At 46.0% G+C, this 27,643-nt stretch overlaps 1 protein-coding gene across 1 annotated transcript in view; it reads left to right on the top strand.

Annotated features, from left to right (window-relative positions):
* Positions 1-27,060, top strand: part of LOC122942219 — a gene marked incomplete at its 3' end in the record, with an annotated part of 30,343 nt that extends 3,283 nt beyond the window's left edge. Inside the window, exons 2-4 of the mRNA XM_044299720.1 lie at positions 23,140-23,824; positions 23,877-25,467; positions 25,675-27,060. Of these exons, the coding sequence (XP_044155655.1) occupies positions 23,140-23,824; positions 23,877-25,467; positions 25,675-27,060 (3,662 nt within the window). The remainder of the gene's footprint in view (positions 1-23,139; positions 23,825-23,876; positions 25,468-25,674) is intronic.
* Positions 27,061-27,643: the final 583 nt, after the last annotated feature.

Raw genomic sequence — 27,643 nt, 5'->3', positions numbered from 1 at the left:
TATTATATAGATTCTAGTGTATTATACTGTGCCCTGTATTTCCCAGTAGAAAATGATCCTTTGGAAACACAGTCCTTATCCCTGACTACCAGGACCAGGTAGCGCTTAGTCAGTACATGGCGGCCTCCCCTCTCCGCCACGCTGCTCCGATGTGTACTGGTGCTTATTCTGACACTAGGGCTGGGTTCATATCCTATTTTTGCCATCCATTTAATGCATACCAAAAATATATGCGTTAACAGATGCCTCAAACTGATGCCGTACAGTGGCGTCCGTTCACCATACAGTTGCATGGTAGGAAAAAAAATTGCGTTAATGTATGCATTTTTTGAAAAGACTCTCCAGGATATAAAAACGTGGAGTGCTGCACATTTGTATACATCAAATCGATAGGAAATACAATTTCTCTAGGCTCCAGCAGGGCACATTCTTGAGAGTTTCCCTTTAAGACGCAAAAAAATGGCCCCTGAATAAAATACATATTTTTTGTGGGAATTTTTTTTCAATGATCCCCCTCTGGTATATCACTGTCCATGTTTGGGACTATTTGTGTACTTTTCCTCTTCTGTTTGCTGGCTGCAAATATGAGCTGAAGGTTTTTCAGGTTCGCCTGCCATTAAAGTGAATGGGGCCCGCCGCGAACTTGCGGTTCGAGAACATTTGTTTGCGTTCACGCGATCACGTTTGCGAACTGTCCTGCGAACTTATTATTAGTCTTAGCAGCCAGTGTGAAAACTGCAGGATTTTATGGGTTTTGTTTAAATATACGGTAGATTTTAACAAGAAAAATGAAAAAAAAACATCATTAAAAATTCTTTAAAATATGTTTATCAAAAAAATGTGACTTAAAGGGAACCTGTCACCGGGATTTTGTGTATAGAGCTGAGGACATGGGTTGCTAGATGGCCGCTAACACATCCGCAATACCCAGTCCCCATAGCTCTGTGTGCTTTTATTGTGTCCAAAAATCGATTTGATACATATGCAAATTAACCTGAGATGAGTCCTGTCCCTGACTCATCTCACACACAGGACTCATCTCAGGGTAATTTTCCTATGTATCAAATCGATTTTTTGACACAATAAAAGCACACAGAGATACGGGGGACTGGGTATTGCGGATGTGCTAGGAGTGATCTTGCAACCCATGTCCTCAGCTCTATACACAAAATCCCGGTGACAGGTTCCCTTTAAGCAATAGGTCATTTTCAAATGAAATATTTCCATTAAGCTTTGATTCATTCATGTAATCATACACTCCCAACTCATCTTGATGCATTATCAGGGTTAGGTTATAGGGATGGCTTTATTTATTTATTTGCTTTATGAGGATACACTGGCTACGGTTAGCATTATCTTTGTTTTGTCGTTCCAAATAGCTGCGCTAAGTTGGCATTTTTCTTTTTTTAGCCTGTGTAATCACGTATAACAAATATATGTTATATTCTTAACAAAGTAGAATGGGAAAGAAGCTATATGCAGTTGTATCCGCTAACTTTGAATAACTATTTAGTATCCTCTTAATACTCCACAACATAAATTGAAAAACAAATTCAAGATGATCGATGAATGGCATAAAAAGGAAGAAAGGATTTAAACACCCCACCCAACCCAAAAAAATATATTCTCTATTTTGTCTCTACAATTTAAACTAAATGCTGATTTATACTGTATGTACTGCATAATACAGTAATTCCCCTGAAATCGACAACTATAAATTTAGTATTGCCATAAATGGTAACAATTTAACAGATAGATATTATTAATACCACATGGTGAAAGTTTGTAAAATAAAATCCATAAAAAATAAATAAAATTAAAATTAAAAATTGCAGAATTTTGTTCCCATCACCACAAAAAATTTCAGTAAAACGTAATCAATAGACTGTATGTACCCAAAATGCTTCTATATATAACTATAACCTATCCTGCCAACTACAAGTTCCCAGATAGTTACATCAAAGAAAAATAGAAAAAGTTATGATATAATCATGTATTTCACTTGCTGACACTGAAGGAGTTGTGGACTCTATCACTGTGTCACGATAGGTAGGTAAGTGGGGAAATAACTAAACAGAACAAACAACTAGGCCCAAAAGCTAGGGAGAAAAGGGTCACCTCCTAGCGATCCCTAAAAGCTTTCCCTAAGCTGCTATGCACATGTGCATACCTTTAGGGTGGATATGCACATGCCCTCGTGCCTAAACCTAAACACGATGGGCAAACCCTATGGAGCAGGGAAAAGGGAAGAGGCAACCTGCTTCTTCAAACTAGGAGGAAGCAAGCGTCTCCCTAGAGGCCTAGATAAAACACACAAAGGGAAATGAAGGAGAGGACTTATCTTTAGCAAATCAAGAGAGGACTTATCTTGAGCAAATCAAGAGCTCCCAGGAAAGAACTATAACCCGCACAGGCCACTGGGGGAAGGAGGAATAAATAGCCTCACTAACAATGGAACCCAGTACACCTGAGGGAAGGTGGATCCAGCTCAAACCCAAATCAAAACAAACAAAGAAGTCAGACATGTGCAGCTAGTCTGACAGATCTCAGCACATTCACAGGGCAAGGCGAGACACACTGCTTTTATCAAGGCAAAATGTTCTGATAAGTTTGAGTCTGTTCTCTCTGTTCTTATACGCTTTATTATTAAAAGTTTTTCTCCTTACATACACTTACAAACTTTTCATCGTACGCAGATGGCAGTTGTCATGGGAATCTCGATTGAGATATTTATGGAATTTGCTGTTGACCCAGAACATTGAAATTACAAAATATATATATATATATATTTCCAAACATTGGAGGGTTATTATTGGCATTACTGCAGCTGCCACTAGACATGAGCGAATCAAAGTTTACTAAGTGGAATTCGATCTGAATTTCAGGAAAAATTTGATTTGCACCGAATCCGAATTTCCTCACGCTTTGTGGTAACGAATCAAATTTTTTCCTAAAATGGCTGCTGCAGGTGTGAGGACATGGAGCAAGGAACTCTGGGAACGAGGGATCACCCACAATGCCATGCATGCAGCCAATCAGCAGCCAGCCCTGTGATGTCACAGCTCTATAAATAGCCTCAGCCATCTTGGATTCTACCATTTGCCAGTGTACTTAGTGCAGGGAGAGACATCAGCAGGCGCCAGGGACAGTGCTAGGAAAGACTTCATTGTGCTAAAAAAAAAAAACGATTTACAAGTTTAGGAAAAGATTATTCAAGGTGTAGGGAAGGGATAGGGAGGAATCATTCTACAGCATTTATGTAGAACAGGGTTCAGTGGGGGAGGTTACAGCCTGGGTAATAGGAACAATCCTATTACACCTTGCAGCACTGATTTGGAAGCCAAATTGCCATTATACAGCTCTGTAATTCCAGCAAACCATTCTTGTTATTAAGGAGCAAGTGTTGTTTGATGCAGCCATTAACAGGGTTTATTACAAGGAAATATTTTTTGTCTTATTTGCCTTTGTGCGGTGCAGTTACAGTGGGGCAAAAAGGTATTTAGTCAGCCACCAATTGTGCAAGTTCTCCCACTTAAAAAGATGAGAGAGGCCTGTAATTTTCATCATAGGTATACCTCAACTATGAGAGCCATAATGAGAAAAAAAATCTAAAAAATCACATTGTCAGATTTTTTAAGAATTATTTTGCAAATTATGGTGGAAAATAAGTATTTGTTAAATAACAAAAGTTCATCTCAATACTTTGTTATATACCCTTTGTTGGCAATGACAGAGGTCAAACGTTTTCTGTAAGTCTTCACAAGTTTTTCACACACTGTTGCTGGTATTTTGGCCCATTCCTCCATGCAGATCTCCTCTAGAGCAGTGATGTTTTGGGGCTGTCGCTGGACAACACGGACTTTCAACTCCCTCCACAGGTTTTCTATGGGGTTGAGATCTGATGAGAAGCCACTCCTTCGTTGCCCGGTCGTCCTGATCCCTTTGCAGAAAAACAGCCCCAAAGCATGATGTTTCCACCCCCATGCTTCACAGTAGATATGGTGTTCTTTGGATGCAACTCAGCATTCTTTCTCCTCCGAGTTGAGTTTTTGACAAAAAGTTTTACTTTGGTTTCATCTGACCATATGACATTCTCCCAATCCTCTTCTGGATCATCCAAATGCTCTCTAGCAAACTTCAGACGGGCCCGGACATGTACTGGCTTAAGCAGGGGGACACGTCTGGCACTGCAGGATTTGAGTCCCTGGAGGCATAGTGTGTTACTGATGGTAGCCTTTGTTACTTTGGTCCCAGCTCTGCAGATCATTCACTAGGTCCCATCATGTGGTTCTGGGATTTTTGCTCACTGTTCTTGTGATCATTTTGACTCCACGGAGTGAGATCTTGCATGAAGCCCCAGATCGAGGGAGATTATCAGTGGTCTTGTATGTCTTCCATTTTCTAATAATTGCTCTCACAGTTGATTTCTTCACACCAAGCTGCTTGCCTATTGCAGATTCAGACTTCATAGCCTGGTGCAGGTCTACAATTTTGTTTCTGGTGTCCTTCGACAGCTCTTTGGTCTTGGCCATAGTGGAGTTTGGAGTGTGACTGTTTGAGGTTGTGGACAGGTGTCTTTTATACTGATAACAAGTTCAAACAGGTGTGATTAAAACAGGTAATGAGTGGAGGTCAGAGGAGCCTCTTAAAGAAGAAGTTACAGTTCTGTGTGGGACAGAAATCTTGCTTGTTTGTAGGTGACCAAATACTTATTTTACCGAGAAATTTACCAATTAATTAATTAGAAATCCTACAATGTGATTTCCTGTATTCTTTCCCCCATTCTGTCTCTCATAGTTGAAGTGTAACTATGATGGAAATTACAGGCCTCTCTCATCTTTTTAAGTGGGAGAACTTGCACAATTGGTGGCTGACTAAATACTTTTTTGCCCCACTGTATATGTTCTAAAGCATTTTTTGGCTTGTATTAGTGGGAGGAAAAAGGGCTTATTAGCCGTTGTGTGGTGAAGTGCGAAAATCACAGCCCTTTTTGGCGTGTATTAGTGGCACAAAAAAAACATTTATTTGCCGTTCAGCGGTGCAGTTATATGTTCTAAAGCTCTTTTGTGGCGTGTATTAGTGGCAAAAGAAAATATATATTTGCCATTCAGCAGTGCAGTTATATGTTCTAAAGCCTTTTGTGGAGTGTATAAGTGCAAAAAAGAAAAATATATTTGCCGTTCAGCAGTGCAGTTATATGTTCTGAAGCCTTTTGTGTTGTCTATAAAGGGGAAAAAAATAAGGGCCTATTTGCCATTCAGTGGTGCAGTTATATGTTCTAAAGCCTTTTGTGGGGTGTATAAGAGAAAAAAAGAAAAATATATTTGCCATTCAGCGGTGCAATATTATATGTTCTAAAGCACTTTTTTTGCGTGTATTAGTGGCACAATAAAAGTATTTGCTGTTGTGTGGTGAAGTTAGAAAACTATAGCCCTTTTTGGTGTGTATTAGTGGGGAAAAAAGGGCTTATTAGCCGTTGTGTGGTGAAGTCAGAAAAAACTGACTTTTTTGGAGTGTTTTAATTTCCTTTTTATTTATTTATTTGATCTAACAGTATGTCAGACAGAGAAGTGCCAGGCCCTGCACAGGGGAGTGGCAGAGGACTAACTGTTTCTGGCGCAGGCAGTGGTCGCAGCAGAGTAAGGGGGGGTGGCAGCAGGAGTCACAGCGAGAGGCCTAAGCTCCCGGTGTCATCTAGCGGGTGTGTCTTGACCAGCAACCCAGCGGTTCTTGAATGGTTGACTCGGTCTTTCACTTTGTCCCAAGTGACATCAGACACCCCCAGCCAAGAGTCAGTGGGTTGGTCAGACACAACCCTTAGTTGGCATGGCCCGGGAACAGGCTCTGTGCCCTCACCTGTCCTCAACCTGCCTCTGTCCTTTTCTGTTCCCTCAGCCAGAGAAATATTATATGCTGTGGGCTCAGCCCCACTATACAGGGAGGATGAGCTACTAGAGGATAGTCAGCAGCTACTGGCCAGCCAAGATGTGGAGGAGACATCCACTGCTTCCTCCACTAGGCAGGTAAGTGGTGATGAGGAGATTGGCGTGAGAGCTGGTGCTGCTAGCGATTTCTTGATGATCCAAGTGGATAGGAGTACTCCCCTTTGTAACTTCAATGTCAGCCAGTGGCAGCTCATGATTGACACCTGCCGATTGTTCAGGCCCTTTGAGGAGGCCACGTTATTTGTCAGTTGCCAGGACTATGGGATGAACAATGTCATTCCACTGCTTCATGTCCTGGAACAGATGCTGGCAAATCTGGCTGGTCAGGGGATTGAAGACATGGTGCCTAGATCTCACAGCCACATGAGCCCTGTGGGGGCTGAACTGGAGGAGGAGGAGGACATTGAAGCACAAGCAATGTGTAGCGATATGGGTGACTTTTACATACAGGTGACAGGAGAGGAGAAGCAGCAGCCAGAGGAGCTACAGGGCGATAAGGAAGACGAGGCAGAGGACCCAGACACACCGTGGCAGTATGCAGTGGAGATAGAGGCAGGGAGTCCTTCAGAGTCACTTGCACAAATGGCCCGATGCATGCTCACTTGCTTGCGTAGTGACAGACGAATTGTCACCATCCGGCAGAAGGATGACTTCTGGCTCTCCACCTTGTTGGACCCTCGCTACCAGTCCAAAATAGGGTACTTTTTTACACCCGCTGAGAGGGAGGACAAACTGAACTATTATAGAGACATTCTATGTAGTCAGTTAGCCCCTGCCTATCTGCGCCATCCTCTATCCTGTCGCAGGTCTGACCGGGGGGGCCCTCTGAGCTCACGTTCCTCTGCCATGACTACTGTGGCAGGGTGGGGGGTAGGAGCAGTTCGAGCTCCATCAGAAGCAACTTGAGTCTAGAGTCGTTGATGAGCAGCTTTCTTTACCAGCCTAGTGAAGAAACTACTCACCAGCAGCAGCAGCAGTTAGACCTGGAGCAGAACCTGAACCAGCAGGTGGTGGCATACTTGGACAGTACCCTGCCATCCCACATTAAAGATCCACTAGACTACTGGGCAGCCAAACTGGATTTGTGGCCGCAACTAGCAGAGTTTGCCCTGGAAAAGCTGTCCTGCCCGGCCAGTAGTGTGGCATCAGAGTAAGTGTTTAGTGTGGCGGGGGCCATAGTTACCCCAAGAAAAACTCGCTTGTCCACCCAAAATGTGGAGAGACTGACCTTTGTCAAGATGAATCAGGCTTAGATCAGCCAAGATTTCCACCCACCAATGCCTGATGCATCAGACTAGATCATCCATGGTGCCACACCAACACTTTGACAAAAAAGACCGGTTTCTTCTGGCTACCTGCCTCAGCTACTATTCTGATGCTTCCAACCGCCTGATGCCACACATCTGATGCCATGTGCTCCTTCTTTCACTCACGATCTTCAGCTGGTACTCGTATTGACACCCACCTCCCCACTATGTCATCGGGTCACTTTGTGGTCTCCTAATGCTGCTACCACCTCCTTACTATGTCACCTTGCCACTCTGTGGTCTCCTGATGCTGCTGCCACCTCCACACTATGTCACCTTGCCAGTCTGTGGTCTCCTGATGCTGCTGTTGCCACCTCTACACTGTCATTGTGCCACTCTGTAGCTTCCTCCTGATGCTGCTGCAGCTACCGCCACCTCCATATTCTGTCATTGTGCTACTCTGTGGCCTCCTGATGCTGCCGCTACCTCTACACTCTGTTATTGTGCCGCTCTGTGGCCTCCTGATGCTGCAGCCACCTCTAGCCTCTGTCATTGGGCCACTCTGGTCTCTTCATGCTGCTTCCACCTCACCATTATGTCATAGGGCTACTCTGTGGACTTCACATTAGTGATGGACCAACATCGGCCCGGACGTTTCGTAAACGCGAACGCGCATTCGCGATCATATGTTCGCAAACCGCGCGTTCATGGCGAGCCCCATTCACTTTAATGGCAGGTGAACATGAAAAACCTTCAGGTCATATTTGCAGTCACCAAATACTTACTAGAAGTGCACAAAGAGTCCCAAAACATGGACAGTGACATACCAGAGGGGGGTCAATGGCAAAAATTCCCACAAAAAATATGTATTTTAATCAGGGGCCACTTTTATGCGACTTAAAGGGAAACTCTCAAAAATGCGCCCTGCTGGATCCTACAAAAATTTTATTTTAGGCCACAGGAGTACGGGCCCCAAAAATTAGGCATTCATCTGACAGAAAAAAACAAGGGATTATGTGGCTGGAGGTATAGTAGACGGTCAGTGGATAACAATTTTACTGTAGGCCAGTGGAGTACAGGCCCCAAAAATGAGGCATTCATCTGAAATAAAAGAACAAGTGATTATGTGGCTGGAGGTATATTAGACGGTCAGTCAATTTTACTGTAGGCCAGTACAGGCCCCAAAAATTAGGCATTCACCTGACAGAAAAGAAGAAGTGATTATATGGCTGGAGGTACATTAGGCGGTCACTGAATAACATTTTTACTGTCACCTGACAGAAAAGGCCTTTTATGCCGCTGTATATACATAAGACAAGGACCATTTTTTGTTCTGGGTGGTGGCAGAAATGTGTGGGCTGGCATAAGGAAATTCAATTACACGTGATCATCACAGGTGTGACCAAGCCTGCACACCCAGTAATCTAGGGGTTCCTCGCTTCTCAGAGCGTCCTCGCTTCTCAGAGCGTTAACCCAATGTAGTCGGACACCTGTCGGTCTAGGTGTTCCCTGAGGCTGGATCCGGAGGGCAGCCCTCGATGGGTTGGCTGCAAGAATGATATCATATCCAAAGTGACCAAAACATCTTCAAACCGCCCTCTTCTTGCAGGCGTGGTAGGATTGGTAACCGTACCTGTTTCGCTGTGGGTGGGAATTCCTCTGCCAGTGCCCGCAACAACAGAATGCAGCATCTCTCGCAGTAAGGCTTGTAAATGCTGCATTCTGACAGCCCTCTGTGATGCTGGTAACATGTCCGCCATTTTGTGTTTGTTTTGGGGGTCTAAGTACATTGCCACCCAGTAATGGTCCTTGCCCTTTATGCTTTTTATACGGGGATCCCTCTTCAAACACTGGAGCATGAAGGCCCCACTAAATTGGAAGCGGTTGAGCGTCCTGGCTTCTGGTCATCGCCCAGGAGAATGTCGTCCTCGGTCTTATCCCCCCACCCACAGACAACACCAGGGATCCCCGAAAAGTTTAAAGCATGCTATTCTTGCTCCTCCTTCCCCTCCCAGCCACCATCCTCCTCTGACTCCTCTTCAGACTCCTGCTGACTTGTCTCAGATGGAGTAGCCCCCCTGGAAATTCATCCAGCATTGCGACTTCCTCATCTTCCAGCTCCTGCTCCTCGATGCCTTGATCAATGACACGACGCAATGCACACTCCAGAAAGAAGGTGTAGGGTATGATGTCAATGATGGTGCCCTAGCTGCGACTGACCAGTTTGGTGATCTCATCAAATGGACGCAGATGTCTCCATGCGTCGCAAATGAGCAGCCACTGGCGCAGTGAAAAGAAATCAAGCTCCCCAGAACCTGTCCTGCTGCAGAGTTCGTACAGGTAGATGTTAACAGCACGTTTCTGCTGGAACAGCCTATCAAGCATATACAAGGTGGATTTCCAGTGCGTAGGGATGTCACAAATCAGACGTCTGACGGGCAGGTGGTGTCGCTGCCGAATGTCAGTAAGGCGAGCCATGGCAGTGTAAGATCTTCTAAAATTTCCTGGCCTGCCACAAGACATCCTGGACCCCAGAGTATTTATCAATGAATCGCTACACGACTAAGTTCAGGACGTGTGCCATGCACGGCACGTGTGTCATTTTGCCCTGCTTCAGCACGCTCAGCAGATTGGCACCGTTGTTGAACACCACTTTACCACCTGTCAAATTGAGCGGGGTTAGCCACTGATCGGCCTGTGACCGCAGAGCTGAAAGCAGGATCTGTGTGGCCCTTGGTTTCCAGGCACAACAGCCGCAGCACAGCATGGCAACGTCTCACCTGGCATGTCGAATAAGTTCTGGGGATCTTGGGGGGTGCAGCAGAAGAGGCGGTAGCAGCGTAAAAGGAGGAGTCAGCCGAGGAGGAGACGGAGGATGGAGTAGGAGGAGGAGAAGAGGCAGGCCTGCATGCAATCCATGGCGGTAACACCAAATCCACACCGGTGCCATGGGTGACATGCTTCATGGCCGTCAGAAGGTTCACCCAGTAGGCAGTAAAAGTTTAGTACCTTCTTTGCCCATGTTTTCTAGACCACGTGTCTGTGGTCAGATGTATCTTGGCACCGACACTGTGTGCCAGAGATATATTCAATTGCCGCTGAACGTGGCCATATAGCTCTGGGATGCCCTTCTGGGAAAAATATTTCCTTACGGGGACCTTCCATTGCGGTGTGCTAATGGCCACACATTTTCTAAAGGCCTCCAAGTCCACCAGTATTCATAGCAGTAGTTGGGGAACTAGCCCATCGGTCAGATTATTTGGCATCATCAACTTTTTAAGTTCGAACATTTGGGCCACAGAAGCCTGCCTTCTGCCAGATGAGTGCAACAACGGCATGGTGGAAGGTGGAGTGGAGGTGGAGTGGAGGACAAATAGGAGGAGAGAGGAGAAGGAGCGCGGGGAGTGTGACTTTGTGGGCTCTGACGGCCTTGCTCCCACTGGGCTTGGTGATGGGAGGCCAGGTGCCTTCTTAAGGCGGTCGTCACTAGGTGAGTGTTGAGCTTACTGCGACTTATGCGTTGACAGCACAGGCTGCAGATGGCAACACTATCGTCAGCAGCTGACACATTTAAAAAAAAAACACACTGCAGAGCCATGTCCCAGCATCCTGGGAGCGCAAGATGTGACCGGGCATGGTGGATGGCTCACTCCAGATACATTTGCAGTCTGCTTTTTGCCTCCTGTGCACTGCGAGTTCTGCCTGCTTCTCCTCCTTCTCCTCCCTATCTGTTGCTCCATCTCTCCATCTCTCCATCTGAACTCCCCTCCTCTTCCTCTTTTGTGGGCACCCACGTGACATCCATCGACACATCACCTTCACCACCACTGACATTAGAGATCTCGGAGTAGGCAGCAACAGCGGGGACCACCCTCCTTGGGCTGATCTGTGTACTGTCATCAGACCACTTGGTGGCAGTTGTTGCTACCTCCTCTTCCTGATCCAATGCCAAGAATGGCTGCGCATCGGTAAGGTCTGGAAATGGATTGGAAAATAATTCCTCTGACTCCAGTGGAGGGGCTATGGTGGTGGTGTCTTTAGGGGTGCACACAGCAGAGAGTGAGGAGGGTGCAGATACCGAGGTTGAGGAGGGTGCAGAAGTGAAAGGCTGAGTGAGCCACTCAACCAACTCTGGTGTGTCCTTTGACATAATAGCTCGCAGCTTCTCCAACTTCCCACTTAGGTTCTAGTCTGGTGCACCTACCCGACCCCTACCACCCCTGCAGAATGGCCTGACTCTTCCTCTGCCTGTCATTTTAAAAATGTCAAGTATAAATTACATAGAAAGAAAGGCACTCAGATATCTGGTGTTTTATCAAAGTAGGAGAATATTCATTAATTCAGATAAAATGACCGTGCTATTTAAACATTAAAATAAAGAGAAAATGGTGAACATGTCTTTATCTCTATCTGTGACTTGTAGCCGTGATCTGTAAGGATTCTGTTAGGGTATATCGCAGGCCTCAATTAGTATTTGGTGGAAGCCGGTATATCACACCCCTCAATCAGCATTTTGTCGAAGCAGGTATATAGAATCCCTTAATCATTATTTTGTAGAAGACGGTATAGCACATCCCTCAATCAGTATTTTGTAGAAGCAGGTATATCAAACCCCTCAATCAGTATTTTGTGGAAGCAGGTTTATCGCAGGCCTCAATCAATATTTTGTGGAAGCAAGTACATGAAACCCCTCAATCAGTATTTTGTGGAAGCAGGAATATAGAACCTCTTAATCACTATTTTGTAGAAGCAGGTATATTGAACCCATGAATCAATATTTGGTGGAAGCAGGTATATCGCACCCCTTAATCAGTATTTTTTGGAAGCCGGTGTATCGCTGGCCTCAATCAATACTTGGTGGAAGCAGGTATATTGCACCCCTCAATCAGTATTTTGTGGAAGCAGGTATATAGAACCCATTAATCAGTATTTTGTAGAAGCAGGTATATCACACCCCTCAATTAGTCTTTTGTGGAAACAGGTATCTAGAACACCTGAATCAATATTTGGTGGAAGCAGATATATAGCACCCTCAAACTGTATTTTGTGGAAGCAGGTATATAAAAACCCCTTAATCAGTATTTTGTGGAAGCAGGTATATCGCACCCCTCAATCAGTAGTTTGTGGAAACAGGTATATAGAACCCCTGAATCAATATTTGGTGGAAGCAGGTATATCACACCCCTCAATCAGTTTTTTGGGGGGCAACAGGTATATCACACCAGTTGCAATTAGTTACTCCAATAGCGTTTGTCCCTTTATATAGCTGTGGTATCGCAGCAGAACCGCACACAACTGCTGCACAATACAAATGCACTATAATATACTTTCTATGTTAGTATATCACATCCCTCACTATATCACACATATCGATAGCACACCTATACCAGTCCTTAAAAAGACTTTTGTGGCCCTATTAGCTAGCGTTTGGTGTCCCTAACAGCCTGTCCCTGCTCCACAAAGCAACCTCTCCCTACGCTGGCAAAACACAGAATGTAAAATGGCTGCCAGATCGGGTTCTGTTATAGGGCGGGGGTGTGTCCATGTGCTGAAGCAATGCTGAAATTCTCCAATGCTCATGTCAGAGGGGCTGAGTGGGGAAAGAAGGTGATATGTCTGTCTCAGCTCTGTATGCGGACAACCCCTTTATGTATAAGAAAAACGTTGGTACTTGTATAATTTTAGTCTTTGTGGGATTTGTCAGAAAGTGGGACCATCAAGAAATTTTCCCAAAACACATTGTGAAATCTAAAATTTACATTTGTGGGTTCGTACATGCTTTAGCACTATGTGCTATATACATCAAGCTGTGCATTATGATAATTTAAGCAACCTTTAATAGACAGCAAAGGTTTTTTTTTATTGTAGAATAAATTGTTCACCATTCTGGAGACATTATGCATACTGCTTTATCTCATTTTACTTTCAAACACACTCTCTAGCCTTATAAACTTATTTCTCCTGCAAGAACAATGAAGACATTAACATGATCTATTTAAATAAATTGTGCTGAAACGGCTGCAGTTATTTCCGAAGCCGAGACACCGTATTTTAATACAAACAAAGTAAGATCAATTTAGCAAATGAATTTAAATAATCATAAATTTATATTGTCTGTAAACCCCAACCTTTAAACGGTATAAAATCGCATTAACATTTTAAATGGTGCAATCATTTCATCACAAAATGCACTCACAAATAGAAGAAGTAAAATGAGGGTGATAAATTCAAAGCATGATCTCTGTCTGATCAGAGCTACCTATAGAGGATCTATCACCGATCCTGACATTTCTATTTTAGCAAATTACTTGTATTCCTCACAATATAGCGATTCTGGAGGACACAGCATTTTACTGTTCATCTGTTATTCCTCCTTGAAATTTATGAATTATCACCATGAAAATGTGTGATAATGTGATGGAAAAGTGAATCCAGCCAGCAAAGGAGGCAATATGGACAATCACAATGCATTAGTAATGTTATGTATCAACTTCCCCAACGTAATAAATTACATTTGCTGAAGCGAGACAACCCCTTTAAACATCCAACCCATTTTTAACAGCCGTCAAGACGGATGACATTCCAACCGCCATTAAAAATTGACCTATTGACTTCCATGGGGTCCCTCAGGCAGTCAAAACGGTCAAAATTAGGACTTTTTTTTTAATCCTGGTATTTACAGTCCTTTAAAAAAGCTGACATGTCCATCCAGCCGGCTTTCACTGTAGTGTGAACAACGTCTTCGATAGACAAGTCAGGAGAGCTCACAAGACCATGTAATGCATGTGATTCTTTTTCTGCCCCCATCTGCGATTATATTAGTTTCACCTGTTTCCACTTGCTCTAGTGCTGACCTAGGAGGCGCATAACATCCATGCAAGTGCAGATAAACATTTGCATATTGTGATTTTTTTTTGCAGAATAATATCAAATATCTTTATACTACCAAAAACTATTCTTGATAGGTCTATTATCAATTCAGTCAAAAAAATCAAGTGAAGTGAAAGAAAATTAATGAAAGCAGCACTGCTGAAGATAACTGCATGCTTAACCTGCTAGAGGTAAGTGCATCAGGCTTTCAAGGCATTTGGTAGTATTTTTGACAATGTATGCAGGAAACATTGTGTGCCAGAATGCACAAGGCCTATGACAATAGCTAGTCCTGCTGAGTGGAACACATCGGCAGTAAGAGTTATGAGAGTCTGCTTGTTGCTGTAACCGCCAAGCATTGCACCTGTCACGGAATGTGTACAGGAAACAAGACAACACAAAATGAATATATGACTCACTGGATCCAAAACTAAGGAACAAAAAGGGAGACCCCTGCATAAGACCTGGCTCTCTCCCTTACTGCTCAGCCTATGCGAAAATCCCAATGGTAGATGATCGCATATCCTCGTACCTCGACTGTATAACACCTGAAGACCCTACAATAGTGAGGGGACACGACCACCAGCTCCCTACACTAGATACGGAGGGAGTCAGGGTCACCTGGGATCCAGCAAACAGAAAAACACAAATGAATGCACAACACTTATCTTGTAGAAGACTGGGAAGTAGGATCAGCATGCACACACACTCCAGGAAGTAATATAAACCGCAAACTGATGCACTATGGGGAGGAATTTAAAGGGATGCAATCAGTACAACTACATGACAGCTGAGCGAGGCTAACGAGATGAGGAACTGAAAGCAAAACAAAGGAAGCTCAAGGAGGAGGTTCTGAAAGGCATCTGTCAGAGCTTCTCAGATGTCTGGTGGTGACAGCACCTTGTAAAGTATTGCTGTGTTGCCTGTACCCTCTGTGACGCTGGGTATGCTCTGTATGCGCGATTGTACGGGCGTTTGCAATCGCGCATACAGGAACGCGCTGTAAAACGCTCAGGTGTGAACCCAGCCTAAGTGAAAGAGGCTGCATCCGCCACACTAGTTGCCTCAATCTTAAGAACATGCATATTTAAATTGATGAGTCTGTATCCTACATTGTGCCACGCTTGTGTAGGGCCCAGAGACCAGTTGGGCCATTACAACCCCCTTACATTCTTACAGTTGATTCCTACGTGATGTCACTAGAAAAAATTGTTCCGGAAATAGTAACGCTAATAATTACAATTGATCATTTAACGGGGTGCTCTAGGATCATAACATTGAAGAAGAGGGTGGATAAAGTTCATGTAGTAGCATGTAAGGGAGTGGCAATGTCTACTTTTTCATTTAATGTTACTCTCAAGGCATGTTCACAACTGTTAAACAGACTATTGTTATTGTCACTGATGGAAAATCTTTGCTAATCTTGGCTAACCACCCTGTTTCTCCCCTATTGGTAGGAGTGGGCTGGTCCTACTTCCTGCCAGGAAGGGGAGTTCCAGTCTAGCTAGAGCGAGGAGAGAGGAGAAGAGGAAGAAGTTCCTGTTCTGGTGGTGAATGAGAAAGCAAATGCAGAGCTCCTGCTCCCAGGAACCGTATCTTATTCCCCTGTGAGGAAAACTCTTGAACCAGATATTCTTCTCCCTTGAGAACAACTAAATCCTGCCTCAAGACAACACTTGAATGACAAGACATGAGAGTGATCAGCTACATACAGCTTTACAGAAATTGCTGCAAGTTGAGGGACAACAACTCAGACACCACCACCTACTTAGAACATCACTAGGTCAGACTAATATTAAGCCTGTACAAAAGTGGACACCTATATTCACAAGTCTCTGCTAGTCCCCACCTATTGCCATTCAGCCTGCCACCACACCTCCTCATCTGGTGCCATAAACTGTACTTTGCATTTATTGCTCACGGATGTGCCATAACATATATTTTGCATCAGGTAAACAGAGACTTGTCACAGTGTGGTTCACTGTGACATAGGTTGCCATATTTCTCACACCTGTTGCTGTGGCATACTGGCAAGGAAAATTGCCATGGGCGACAAGTTGTTACGTGTGTACTGTTCTTCTTGTATGTTCTTGCTTTCCGCCCTGTTGTCTGGTTTTCGTGGGGTTAATGTCTTGGTCTGGGTGTCGTCACGATGTGCTATATATTCCTGTTAGCTGTGGGCCTGGGGGTCAGCCGGACTCCCTCTTTGCTAAGTGCAGGAGCTATGCACCTGCCCAGGCATATTCCATCTGCCCTGTCTGTATGGTCACCTAGTAAGACTTCAAGTTCACCTTGTCTTGGTCCTGCAGTGTCCCACATACAGTTGCAAGAAAAAGTATGTGAACCCTTTGAAATGATATGGATTTTTGCACAAATTTGTCATAAAATGTGATCTGATCTTCATACATAAAGGGAATCAACTCGGTAAAGGAGGAGAGCATATTTAAAAGAAGAAAAACTACCACAAGAGGACACAGTTTTAAATTAGAGGGGCAAAGGTTTAAAAGTAATAATAGGAAGTATTACTTTACTGAGAGAGTAGTGGATGCATGGAATAGCCTTCCTGCAGAAGTGGTAGCTGCAAATACAGTAAAGGAGTTTAAGCATGCATGGGATAGGCATAAGGCTATCCTTCATATAAGATAGGGCCAGGGACTATTCATAGGATTCAGATATATTGGGCAGACTAGATGGGCCAAAATGTTCTTATCTGCCGACACATTCTATGTTTCTATCTAAGTCACAACAATAGACAATCACAGTCTGCTTAAACTAATAACACACAAATAATTAAATGTTACCATGTTTTTATTGAACACACCATGTAAACGTTCACAGTGCAGGTGGAAAAAGTATGTGAACCCTTGTATTTAATAACTGGTTGAACCTCCTTTGGCAGCAATAACTTCAACCAAATGTTTCCTGTAGTTGCAGATCAGACATGCACAACGGTCAGGAGTAATTCTTGACCATTCCTCTTTACAGAACAGTTTCAGTTCAGCAATATTCTTGGGATGTCTGGTGTGAATCGCTTTCTTAAGGTCATGCCACAGCATCTCAATCGGGTTGAGATCAGGACTCTGACTGGGCCACTTCAGAATTTTCTTCTGTTTAAGCCATTCTGTTGTGGATTTTCTTCTATGCTTTGGGTCGTTGTCCTGTTGCAACACCCATCTTCTGTTGAGCTTCAGCTGGTGGACAGATGGCATTAAGGTCTCCTGCAAAATGTCTTGATAAACTTGGGAAATCATTTTTCTTTCGATGATAGCAATCCATCCAGACCCTGACGCAGCAAAGCAGCCCCAAACCATGATGCTTCCACCATTATACTTCTCAGTTGGGATGAGGTTTTGATGTTGGTGTGCTGTGCCTCTTTTTCTCCACACATAGTGTGTGTTTCTTCCAAACAACTCAACTTTGGTTTCATCTGTCCACAGATATATTTTGCCAGTACTACTGTGGAACATCCAGGTGCTCTTGTGCAAACTGTAAATGTGCAGCAATGTTTTTTTTGGACAGCAGTGGCTTCCTCTGAGGTATCCTCCCATGAAATCCATTCTTGTTTAGTGTTTTACGTATCGTAGATTCGCTAACAGGGATGTTAGCATATGCCAGAGACTTTTGTAAGTCTTTAGTTGACACTCTAGGATTCTTCTTCATCTCATTGATCAGTCTACGCTAAGCTCTTGCAGTCATCTTTACAGGACGGCCACTCCTAGGAGAGTAGCAGCAGTGCTGAACTTTCTCCATTTATAGACAATTTGTCTTACCATGGACTGATGAACAGCAAGGCTTTTGGAGATACTTTTATAACCCTTTCCTGCTTTATGCAAGTCAACAATTCTCAGGTCTTCTGAGATCTCTTTTGTGCGAGGCATCATTCACATCAGGCAATGCTTCTTGTGAAAAGCAAACCCAGAACTGGTGTGTGTTTTTTATAGGGCAGGGCAGCTGTAACCAACACCTCCAATCTCATCTCATTGATTGGACTCCAGTTGGCTGACACCTCACTCCAATTAGCTGTTGGAGATGTCATTAGTCTAGGGGTTCACATACTTTTTCAACCTGCACTGTGAATATTTCCTCGATGTGTTCAACAAAAACATGGTAACATTTAATTATTTGTGTGTTATTAGTTTAAGCAGACTGTGATTGTCTATTGTTGTGACTTAGATGAAGATCAGATCACATTTTATGACCAATTTGTGCAGAAATCCATATCATTCCAAAGGGTTCACATACTTTTTCTTGCAACTGTATGTGTATAATGGGACACTTCAAACATCTTATGATGCTGAGCACACAAGAAAGAAAGACATGCAAAAGAGAGGCAGCATGGTTGAAAAGCAAGTCAGTCCTGCCCACAGGGAACCACTTTGTATTTATGGAGCAAGGAAGTGAAAGTTTCACCCCTAGAGCTCCTCCTTCGTCTCCAGCTTTGGGCCGCGAAAGTAACAACACCATTGTGCATCCTGATCAGCCCCAAAGGAGGATTGGACTGCCGGAGTAACCGTCAGCCCCAGAGGGAGAGCTATCCGTAAACCCTGCACCGGCTAGTGCAGCAGAAGCGGCCGGAATTTCTACCTCGCCACCCAGGAGAAGGAACGGGATCGTCTTCAACCCAGTAGATTTGCGGCCGACGATACACCAGTGCCAGATAAGAGAAGTGCGGCCCATCCGGATCAGCGCAACCAAGCAGCTCATCCCATGAGGTTCAATGACTCTATTGACCCAGTTGAGAGCCCCGATCTCTGAAGCCCTGACTGAAGAGCCGGCAATGCACCAGAGTGAGGGAGAGGGCCCAGTTCACAGTGCCCAAGTGCGACCAGGAAATTTAGCCCTGGCTTCTCAGAGGTACGAGGAGGTTTACAGACTCATTTGGGAGGCTCACCAGGAGTATACAGCGCGCCATTATTATTATTAGCCCCAGACTTCGCCCCCAATTCCGGAGGAGATTCTTGCTGACGGAGTCGCGTAGGGAGATCAAGTGGTGCCCATCCCCGAAGGGTAACTAGAGATAGTTTAACGAACCAGGACCCATCTCTACAGCTGACAGATCGCGGGCAAGCCCGGAATCGCCTATGGGAACGAGAAAAATCCTGGACCATCAAGAAAAACAAGCCTTAACGGAAATGAGCTTTATACCTGTAAGTAGCTGGCATGTGAAGATTACGGCGCTTCAACGTCAGGGGAGCAAGGAGGAGATTCAGAGGAAGCGGGCGGTGCTGGGCTCCTTCACAGTGGACGTGGCTGGGCTCCTGAAACGTTGGTAACAGCCCCTTGGGCTCCTTATTAGCCTCATTTGCATATAAATGAAATCGGTTTTTTTATTGAATAAAAGCACTCAGAGCTATGGGAAATGTATATTGTAGACGTGCTAGGGGAGATCTAGCAACTCATTTCCTCAGCTCTATAGGCTCAAACTAGCTGACATAATTCCTTTAAAGGGAACCTGTCACTGGGATTTTGTGTATAGAGCTGAGGACATGGGTTGCTAGATGGCCGCTAGCACATCCGCAATACCCAGTCCCCATAGCTCTGTGTGCTTTTATTGTGTAAAAAAAACAATTTGATACATATGCAAAAGAACCTGAGATGAGTCCTGTACGTGAGATGAGTCAGGGACAGGACTCATCTCAGGTTAATTTGCATATGTATCAAATAGTTTTATTTTACACAATAAAAGCACACAGAGCTATGGGGACTGGATATTGCGGATGTGCTAGCGGCCATCTAGCAACCCATGTCCTCAGCTCTATACACAAAATCCCGGTGACAGGTTCCCTTTAAGTCTTGCAGGAAATAAGAGCAATCTTGATTGTATGATAGCATCAAAGAAGCAGGATGACTGGTGTTTTTTCGCTAAAGGTTCTCAAACCTCTCAGGTTGAGAGAATTTGTTATACAAATCTCTAACTCCTCCATGAGATATTACACAGATCGATCAGCCACATTATTCATTTATCTTCCTGATTTGTTGCTTAGGGGGGTTACATATTTCTGATTTTGACAGTTTCCTTCAGATGATTTTTTTTTTATGTTGACTTTATTCTGGATCAACAAAGGAAAGTAATTTGGGAGCAGATGTTTGTCTTTTTTAATCCCATCTCTCAGCTTTCTCTGGTTGCTTGACACTCTATTAAATTATTAGATTCTGACCTTTTCTACAGGTTGCAATGACCTGCAACACATACTTCAAAATGTATGGGATTTTTACTGTTATTTTCCCTAGTTGCAATTTTTTCCAGTGGACAGAGAACATGACTGCTATGAGGGCTGTGGTAGGAGTGGGCCCATACTCTACCTGCTTCCAGTACACTGTCATAGCAGCTACCTATACAGTACCCCAGACCTCAGGGTATCTTCAATTGTTTTGCTATGTTAATGCTATGTTATGTAATGTAAGTAAACCAGCATCAAGAGTTATGGTTGGCAGGGACTGGGTTAATCACTCTGTTCCTCCCCTCTTGGTAGGAGTGGGATGGTCTTTCTTCCTGCCAGGAAGGGGAGTTCTCGCTAAGACAGTGAGGAAGAAAGAAGCATGTCCAATTGCTCATGGCCCTAGAGTCTTAGGGATTAGCAAGAGAACCTATTCCCATGTGCAGTGGTGTAGCTATAGGGGTCGCAGCGGTTGCAGTTGCGACCAGGCCCCTAAGCCAGGGGGCCCTGAGGGGCCCCCTTGCCAGTGGTACTGTACTTTTCTCTTTATAAGATGCAGTGCATCTTAAAAAGGGAATACTAGTGAACTCTTCCATAATGGAAGCCCTCACTAGTAGGCAGGTGGAGGAGGGGGGGGGGGGGTTAAGTGCTGTGAGCGCTGTACTTACTCCTCCTTCTGTTTACTCTTCTCAGGTCCTGCGCTGCTGTGTGCCTGCAGAATCATGACGTACAGAGCGCACTCTGACGTGACGCTGCAGGAGGTCATGTGACTGCAGCGCAAGACCTGAGAAGAGAGCCAGGACAGGGAGAGTGGCGGCAGGATACAGGAGAAGTAAGTTATTATTTTACAGTCTGATTTGAGGTCTGATATGGAGGTCCTGGAGAGGTTTAATGGGGAGTCTGGAGGTCTTACTGGGGGTATGAAGTGGTCTGACTAGGGGTTCTGGAGGTCTGGAGAGGTCTAATGGGGGTTCTGGAGGTCTCACTGGGGGGTTCTGGAGTGGTCTGACTGGGTGGTCTTGAGGTCTGACTGGGGGTCTGGAGAGGTCTAATGGGGGGTCTAAAGGTCTGACTGGAGGTTTAGAGAGGTCTAATGGGGCGTCTGGAGTTCTGACTGGGGATCTGGAGAGTTATAATGGGGGGTCTGGAAGTCTGACTAGGGGTCTGGAGAGGTCTAATTGGGGTATAGACATCTGATTGGGGGTCTGGAGAGGTCGAATGGGGGGTCTGGAGGTCTGATTGAGGGTCTGGAGAGGTCTAATGGGGGTCTGGAGGTCTGATTGGGGGTCTGGAGAAGTCTAAAGGAAGGTATGGAGGTCTGACTGGGGGTCTGGAGAGGTCTAATGGGGGTATAGACATCTGATTGGGGGTCTGGAGGTCTAATGGGGGTCTAGAAGTCTAATAGGGGTCTTATCTGAGGTCTGATATTGGGTCGGGGTCTTACATGGAGGTCTAATGGGTGGGTCTAATCTGAGGTCTAAAGAGGGTTTGGTCTGAGATGGGGGGTCTCATTTAGGGTTTTATATGGGGGTCTGATCTGAAAGGGGTATTTTTGCACAATATAAAGGGGTGTTTTTGTACTGACGCTCTGTGTGGTACCAGTATTTTCAAGGGGACTGTTTCTGACGGATAACATTGGGGGCACAGTGGACACAGTATTGTGGTGGCAGGATGCGGTGTTGAGAAGGTGAGGAGGAGGATGGAAAAGTAGGAAAGTAAGATGTCTGTTTGTTAAACTCTGCAGAGACGAGGCGCGGCTGAAAGAAGTCCCCATAGCGGTCTTGTCTGAGAGGAGAAGAAGAGGAAATAGAATATCTACATCAGAGAAGAGAAGTCACTGGATGTAAGAGGTATGACCCTGTATGTTCTGTAGCGCTGTATGTAATGTTTTCCAAGTATGTCTTTAAAGGGGTTGTGAAGGACTTTGATGCAATTGCCTATATGCTTCAGTTTAATTCTCTCCCTGCTATTTTAAGGTCTATATTGTTTGGTTCCAAATGTCAAGAATGAATGTATTCGTGTACCGAACAGGGAGGCTGAAATTATGTTTGTATGTGGGATGGAAAGTACTTTTCTGAAAGTGTTAAAAGTTGTAAATGTTCTGGCCAGCAGACAATTGAGCTGTGTGTATTCTGAAAGTGTTAAAAGTTGTAAATGTTCTGGCCAGCAGACAATTGAGCCGTGTGTATTGTTAAAACTCAATTATCTAGCCGGGCCCAGAGGAGGAGTTTTATGCTGCATAAATTGTGAGTTCTGTGCGCCAGTAAAGTAGTCTCGTGTTTCCAGCATTAAGTTGACTCATGTGTGGATTACTCGGCGATTCCAGGGATATTCCTACTCGTGGAATATTGGGTGACTTTCTTTCATGGGAAGAAGGGAATGCTTGACGGGGATATTTTCTACTACCGTCACAACTGGTTGGCAGCAGCGGGATTTTCCCTTCTACTTTCCTTTACACCAGGATTCCAAGCAGACACTGGGAACAGTGAATGGAAGGCTGGTACACCCTGCTTAAAAGAAATACACTGAAAGAACTACTGGAAGTCCGTGGAAGGATTGCTAGCAACAAAACCAAGCGGGTCATTATAGCAGAATTAATGGAGCTAGACCAGGAGAACTTGGTTGCAGCAACGCCAGCAGTACAAGAGATGGGGACACCAGTGATTCAGGAGGAGGAATCACCAGCCAACAAGGCAATGAGAGAGAAGCTAGCATGGTTCGGTCCGAACCCAACGGCGGATGTGGTGCTGAAAGTGATGAACCTGTTAGCGGAGGAGGCTAAACAAATAAGAGACGCAGAGCTACAGTTAAAACTGGCAGCAGTCCAACAAGCAGCCGCACATTCTCCAAACAGTGAGTACAGTACAGCAGACACAAGGAAGATTCCGTTTAGCGCTTTTAAAGCTTTTGATGAAAAAGACAGTGAAATTGATAATTACCTGGCAGATTTTGAGCGACAATGTAACCTGCACCGAATAGATAGAGGAGAGTGGGTCTCAATATTGTCAGGCAAACTGTCAGGCAAAGCTTCTGATGCTTTCCGGACCGTGCCAGAGCAGGAGATCCATAGCTACGCCAGGGTTAAAGAAGTGCTCCTGGCTCGTTATGCAGTAACCCCGGAGTCCTACCGACAAAAGTTCAGGGACTCACGCAAAACCACGAAAGACTCTTACGTGGAATGGGCATGCCAGTTATCCCTGTCGGCCTCTAACTGGGTCCACAGCAGCCAGGCCACCACCGCAGAGGACATTTTGCAACTAATGCTCCTGGAACAATTTTACGAGCACATCCAGACGGATGTCAAAGACTGGGTGAGAGATCGCCGGCCCATGACTCTACCAGAGGCCGCTAAGTTGGCGGATGAATATGCGGATACTCGCAAGACGAACCCGGTCACACCACGGGTACAACCTCCACGACCAACGGTGCCCTCATACCCACCCGCCGCTAGATACCAACCTCCTAACAGACCGGTGACATCTAGCCCTCGCTATCCACGCCAGGAGGGCAATGAACAACGCTGCTTCCGGTGCAAACAGCTGGGTCACTACAAGCAGAATTGCCCCATGGACAACAACACCAGGTCAAATTGGTCTCGACCTGGGTACCGCCCCCCAGCAGCAGCCCATTGTGTAGACTCGGCTTGGGATCCCCAGGAACTGGGTCAGGAAGAACCTATTGGGCACCCTTTACGAAGCCCTCATGGTACAATCTGTTATTACGGACAACAGGAAACACCATTGTCAGCTGGTCATGGTTAATGGAAAAACCGCCCGGGGATTAAGAGACAGTGGGGCAACCATCACGTTGGTACAAAGACACCTTATTAAGGCATCAGAGAAACCGGGGAAATCAATTGCTGTGAGAGTGGCAGGGGGGGCAGTATACCGTATCCCTACTGCACAGGTACACCTAGACTGGGGGGCGGGAGCTGGCATTGTTCATGTGGGCGTCATGAAAGACTTACCTTCTGAAGTCATCTTGGGCAACGACATTGGCCCCCTGACTTCGGCGTTCGCCTCTACCCCCGCTCAGGAGGCCCACGCAGTAACCACCAGAGCACAAAGTCGCGCTGCCGAGAGCCATCCACTTCCTACTGAGACCCAGGTAAGCCAACCCAACCTACCCTTGACTGTAGAACCCCTACCCTGGGACACCCCAGAGGACTTTGGGCGGGAGGTGACCGGAGACCCTTCCCTCAGAAAGTATCGAGAGAAAGCCAGGAGGGGCCAAGGGGGATTAGAGAAGGAGCAATTTATCTGGGAGAACGGCCGCTTGTACAGGCTCACCGAGACCCGGGGTAATGCACCAGGGCCTAAGCAAAAACGCCAGCTGGTAGTTCCCCGGAAATACCGGCAGGAGTTATTGAGGATTGGGCACGACGTACCCTTGGCAGGCCATTTGGGAATACGCAAGACAGGGTATCGGGTAACTCAGAACTTTTTCTGGCCTGGGGTATCTGACGACGTCAGGGCGTATTGTCAAACGTGCGAGGTATGCCAACGTATAGGTAAAAAGGGAGACCACCCAAAGGCTAAACTAGTTTCCATGCCCATTATTGAAGAACCGTTCACAAGGGTAGCCGTGGACATTATAGGGCCCCTGGCCCAACCTAGCTGTTCCGGCAAGCGGTATATACTCACCATAGTAGACTACGCCACCCGTTACCCCGAAGCGGTAGCTCTCTCTAACATACAGGCTGAGACCGTAGCAGAGGCCCTAGTTAAAGTATTTTCCCGAGTAGGCTTTCCCAAGGAGGTTCTGTCCGACCAAGGTACCCAATTCACGGCCGAGGTAACCCAGCAGATATGGAAAACCTGTGGAGTTAAATCCCTGACTAGCTCCCCATACCATCCCCAGACTAACGGCCTGTGCGAGCGCTTCAACGGAACGCTAAAGCAAATGTTGAAGTCGTTCACGGGGGCATACAAGGATTGGGAGCGATTCCTGCCACACCTTCTCTTTGCCTACCGAGAGGTGCCGCAGGAATCGACCGGATTCTCACCCTTCGAACTTCTCTATGGGAGGCGGGTGAGGGGGCCCTTAGATCTCATCAAGGATCACTGGGAGGGGCAGACAGAGATTGAGGGGACCCCGGTTGTACCTTATGTCCTGGAGCTGAGGGACCGCATGGAGGAATTAGCCCAGACAGTGCGAGAGAACCTCCGGGCGGCCCAGCAGCGCCAGAAGGTATGGTATGACCGACGGGCTAGGCAGCGGAGCTTTCAGATAGGCCAAAAGGTCATGGTATTAAGACCGGTCCGAACAGACAGGCTCCAGGCCGCCTGGCAGGGCCCCTATAAAGTTATAGGACAGATATGCGACACGACCTACACGATAGCCAGCTGCGAGGATGAAGATGTGAAACGAACCTTTCACATCAACATGCTCAAGGCCTATCAGGAACGGGCAGAGGAGGTAGCCGCTATCTGTGCACCAGCAGGAGAAGACACAGAGACCCTACCCCTTCCCGACCTATTGGGCAGTAACAACGGGATGACCCAGATAAAGAAAGTCCAGCTAGGTGAACAGCTGGAGCCGCAAGAGCGGGCTCAAGCTGTCCGCTTACTAGAAACAAAACAGGCCACATTCTCTCAGGAGCCTGGATACACACTCCTAGCCATACACAAGGTAGAGACTCCAGGACAGGCACCCCTGAGACAGCCCCCTTACCGTATCCCCGAAGCAGTCCGGGAAGGGATGCGGAAGGAAATAGATGAGATGCTTCGGCTAGGCGTAATTGAGCCCTCAGAAAGTCCTTGGGCCTCGCCGGTAGTCTTAGTGCCAAAGAAGGATGGGACAACCCGCTTCTGTGTAGATTACCGGCGCCTCAACGACAAGACAGTTACGGACGCCTATCCGATGCCACGGATGGACGAGCTGCTTGACCGTATCTCTGCAGGGAAGTATCTGACCACAATAGACCTATGCAAGGGATATTGGCAGATTCCCCTAGCAGAAGATGCCATACCCAAGTCGGCCTTCATCACCCCGTTCGGCCTATACCAATTCCGGGTTATGCCGTTCGGGATGAAGAACGCCCCGGCCACCTTCCAACAGATGGTGGATCAGTTACTTGGGGGTCTCCAGAGCTTTGCATGCGCTTACCTGGATGACATCGCCATCCATAGCGATACTTGGGAGGCGCACCTAGAGCACATAGGGGTAGTATTAGATAGGATCAGGGGGGCCGGGCTGACCCTGAAACCCGACAAATGTCACTTGGGTATGGCGGAGGTACAATATTTGGGCCACCGAGTAGGATGTGGTAAGCAACGGCCGGAGCCGGCTAAGATCGAGGCTGTTGCCAATTGGCCCACTCCCCACACCAAGACACAAGTCATGGCTTTCTTAGGCACAGCCGGCTATTACAGACGCTTTGTACCCGACTATAGCGCCCTGGCCAAACCCCTGACCGACTTGACCAAAAAGAAGCTACCCCGACAAGTCCTGTGGTCCCCGGAATGCGAGGTGGCTTTCCAAGCACTAAAGACTGCTCTGGTTAATGCTCCGGTGTTGGTTACCCCAGATCCTAACAAAAGATTTATTGTCCACACAGACGCTTCAATGTTTGGACTGGGGGCAGTACTGAGCCAGATCGGGGAGGATGGAGGTGAGCACCCGGTGGCATACCTGAGTCGGAAGCTGTTGCCAAGGGAAGTCAGCTATGCCACCATTGAAAAAGAGTGTTTGGCCTTGGTGTGGGCACTCAAAAAGCTCACACCTTACCTTTATGGCCGGGCGTTCACTCTCATCACCGATCACAACCCCTTGGTGTGGCTTAACCGGGTTTCAGGGGACAACGCCCGTTTGCTACGCTGGAGCTTGGCCTTACAGCCCTATGACTTTACGATTCATTATCGCCCAGGCAAGCAAAACGGGAATGCCGATGGATTGTCACGCCAAACGGATTTAACCTCGGACTAAAAGCTCTGAACCCGTCAACCCTACTGGACCAGGAAAGGTCCAACCGAGTTGCCGGAGCAGGGAGAAAAAGGGGGGCCATTGTGAAGGACTTTGATGCAATTGCCTATATGCTTCAGTTTAATTCTCTCCCTGCTATTTTAAGGTCTATATTGTTTGGTTCCAAATGTCAAGAATGAATGTATTCGTGTACCGAACAGGGAGGCTGAAATTATGTTTGTATGTGGGATGGAAAGTACTTTTCTGAAAGTGTTAAAAGTTGTAAATGTTCTGGCCAGCAGACAATTGAGCTGTGTGTATTCTGAAAGTGTTAAAAGTTGTAAATGTTCTGGCCAGCAGACAATTGAGCCGTGTGTATTGTTAAAACTCAATTATCTAGCCGGGCCCAGAGGAGGAGTTTTATGCTGCATAAATTGTGAGTTCTGTGCGCCAGTAAAGTAGTCTCGTGTTTCCAGCATTAAGTTGACTCATGTGTGGATTACTCGGCGATTCCAGGGAT

The sequence above is a fragment of the Bufo gargarizans genome, chromosome 6, assembly GCF_014858855.1.
Source record: "Bufo gargarizans isolate SCDJY-AF-19 chromosome 6, ASM1485885v1, whole genome shotgun sequence".
In the NCBI taxonomy this organism is placed as follows: domain Eukaryota; kingdom Metazoa; phylum Chordata; class Amphibia; order Anura; family Bufonidae; genus Bufo; species Bufo gargarizans.
This window is presented reverse-complemented; position numbering and strand designations above follow the sequence as displayed.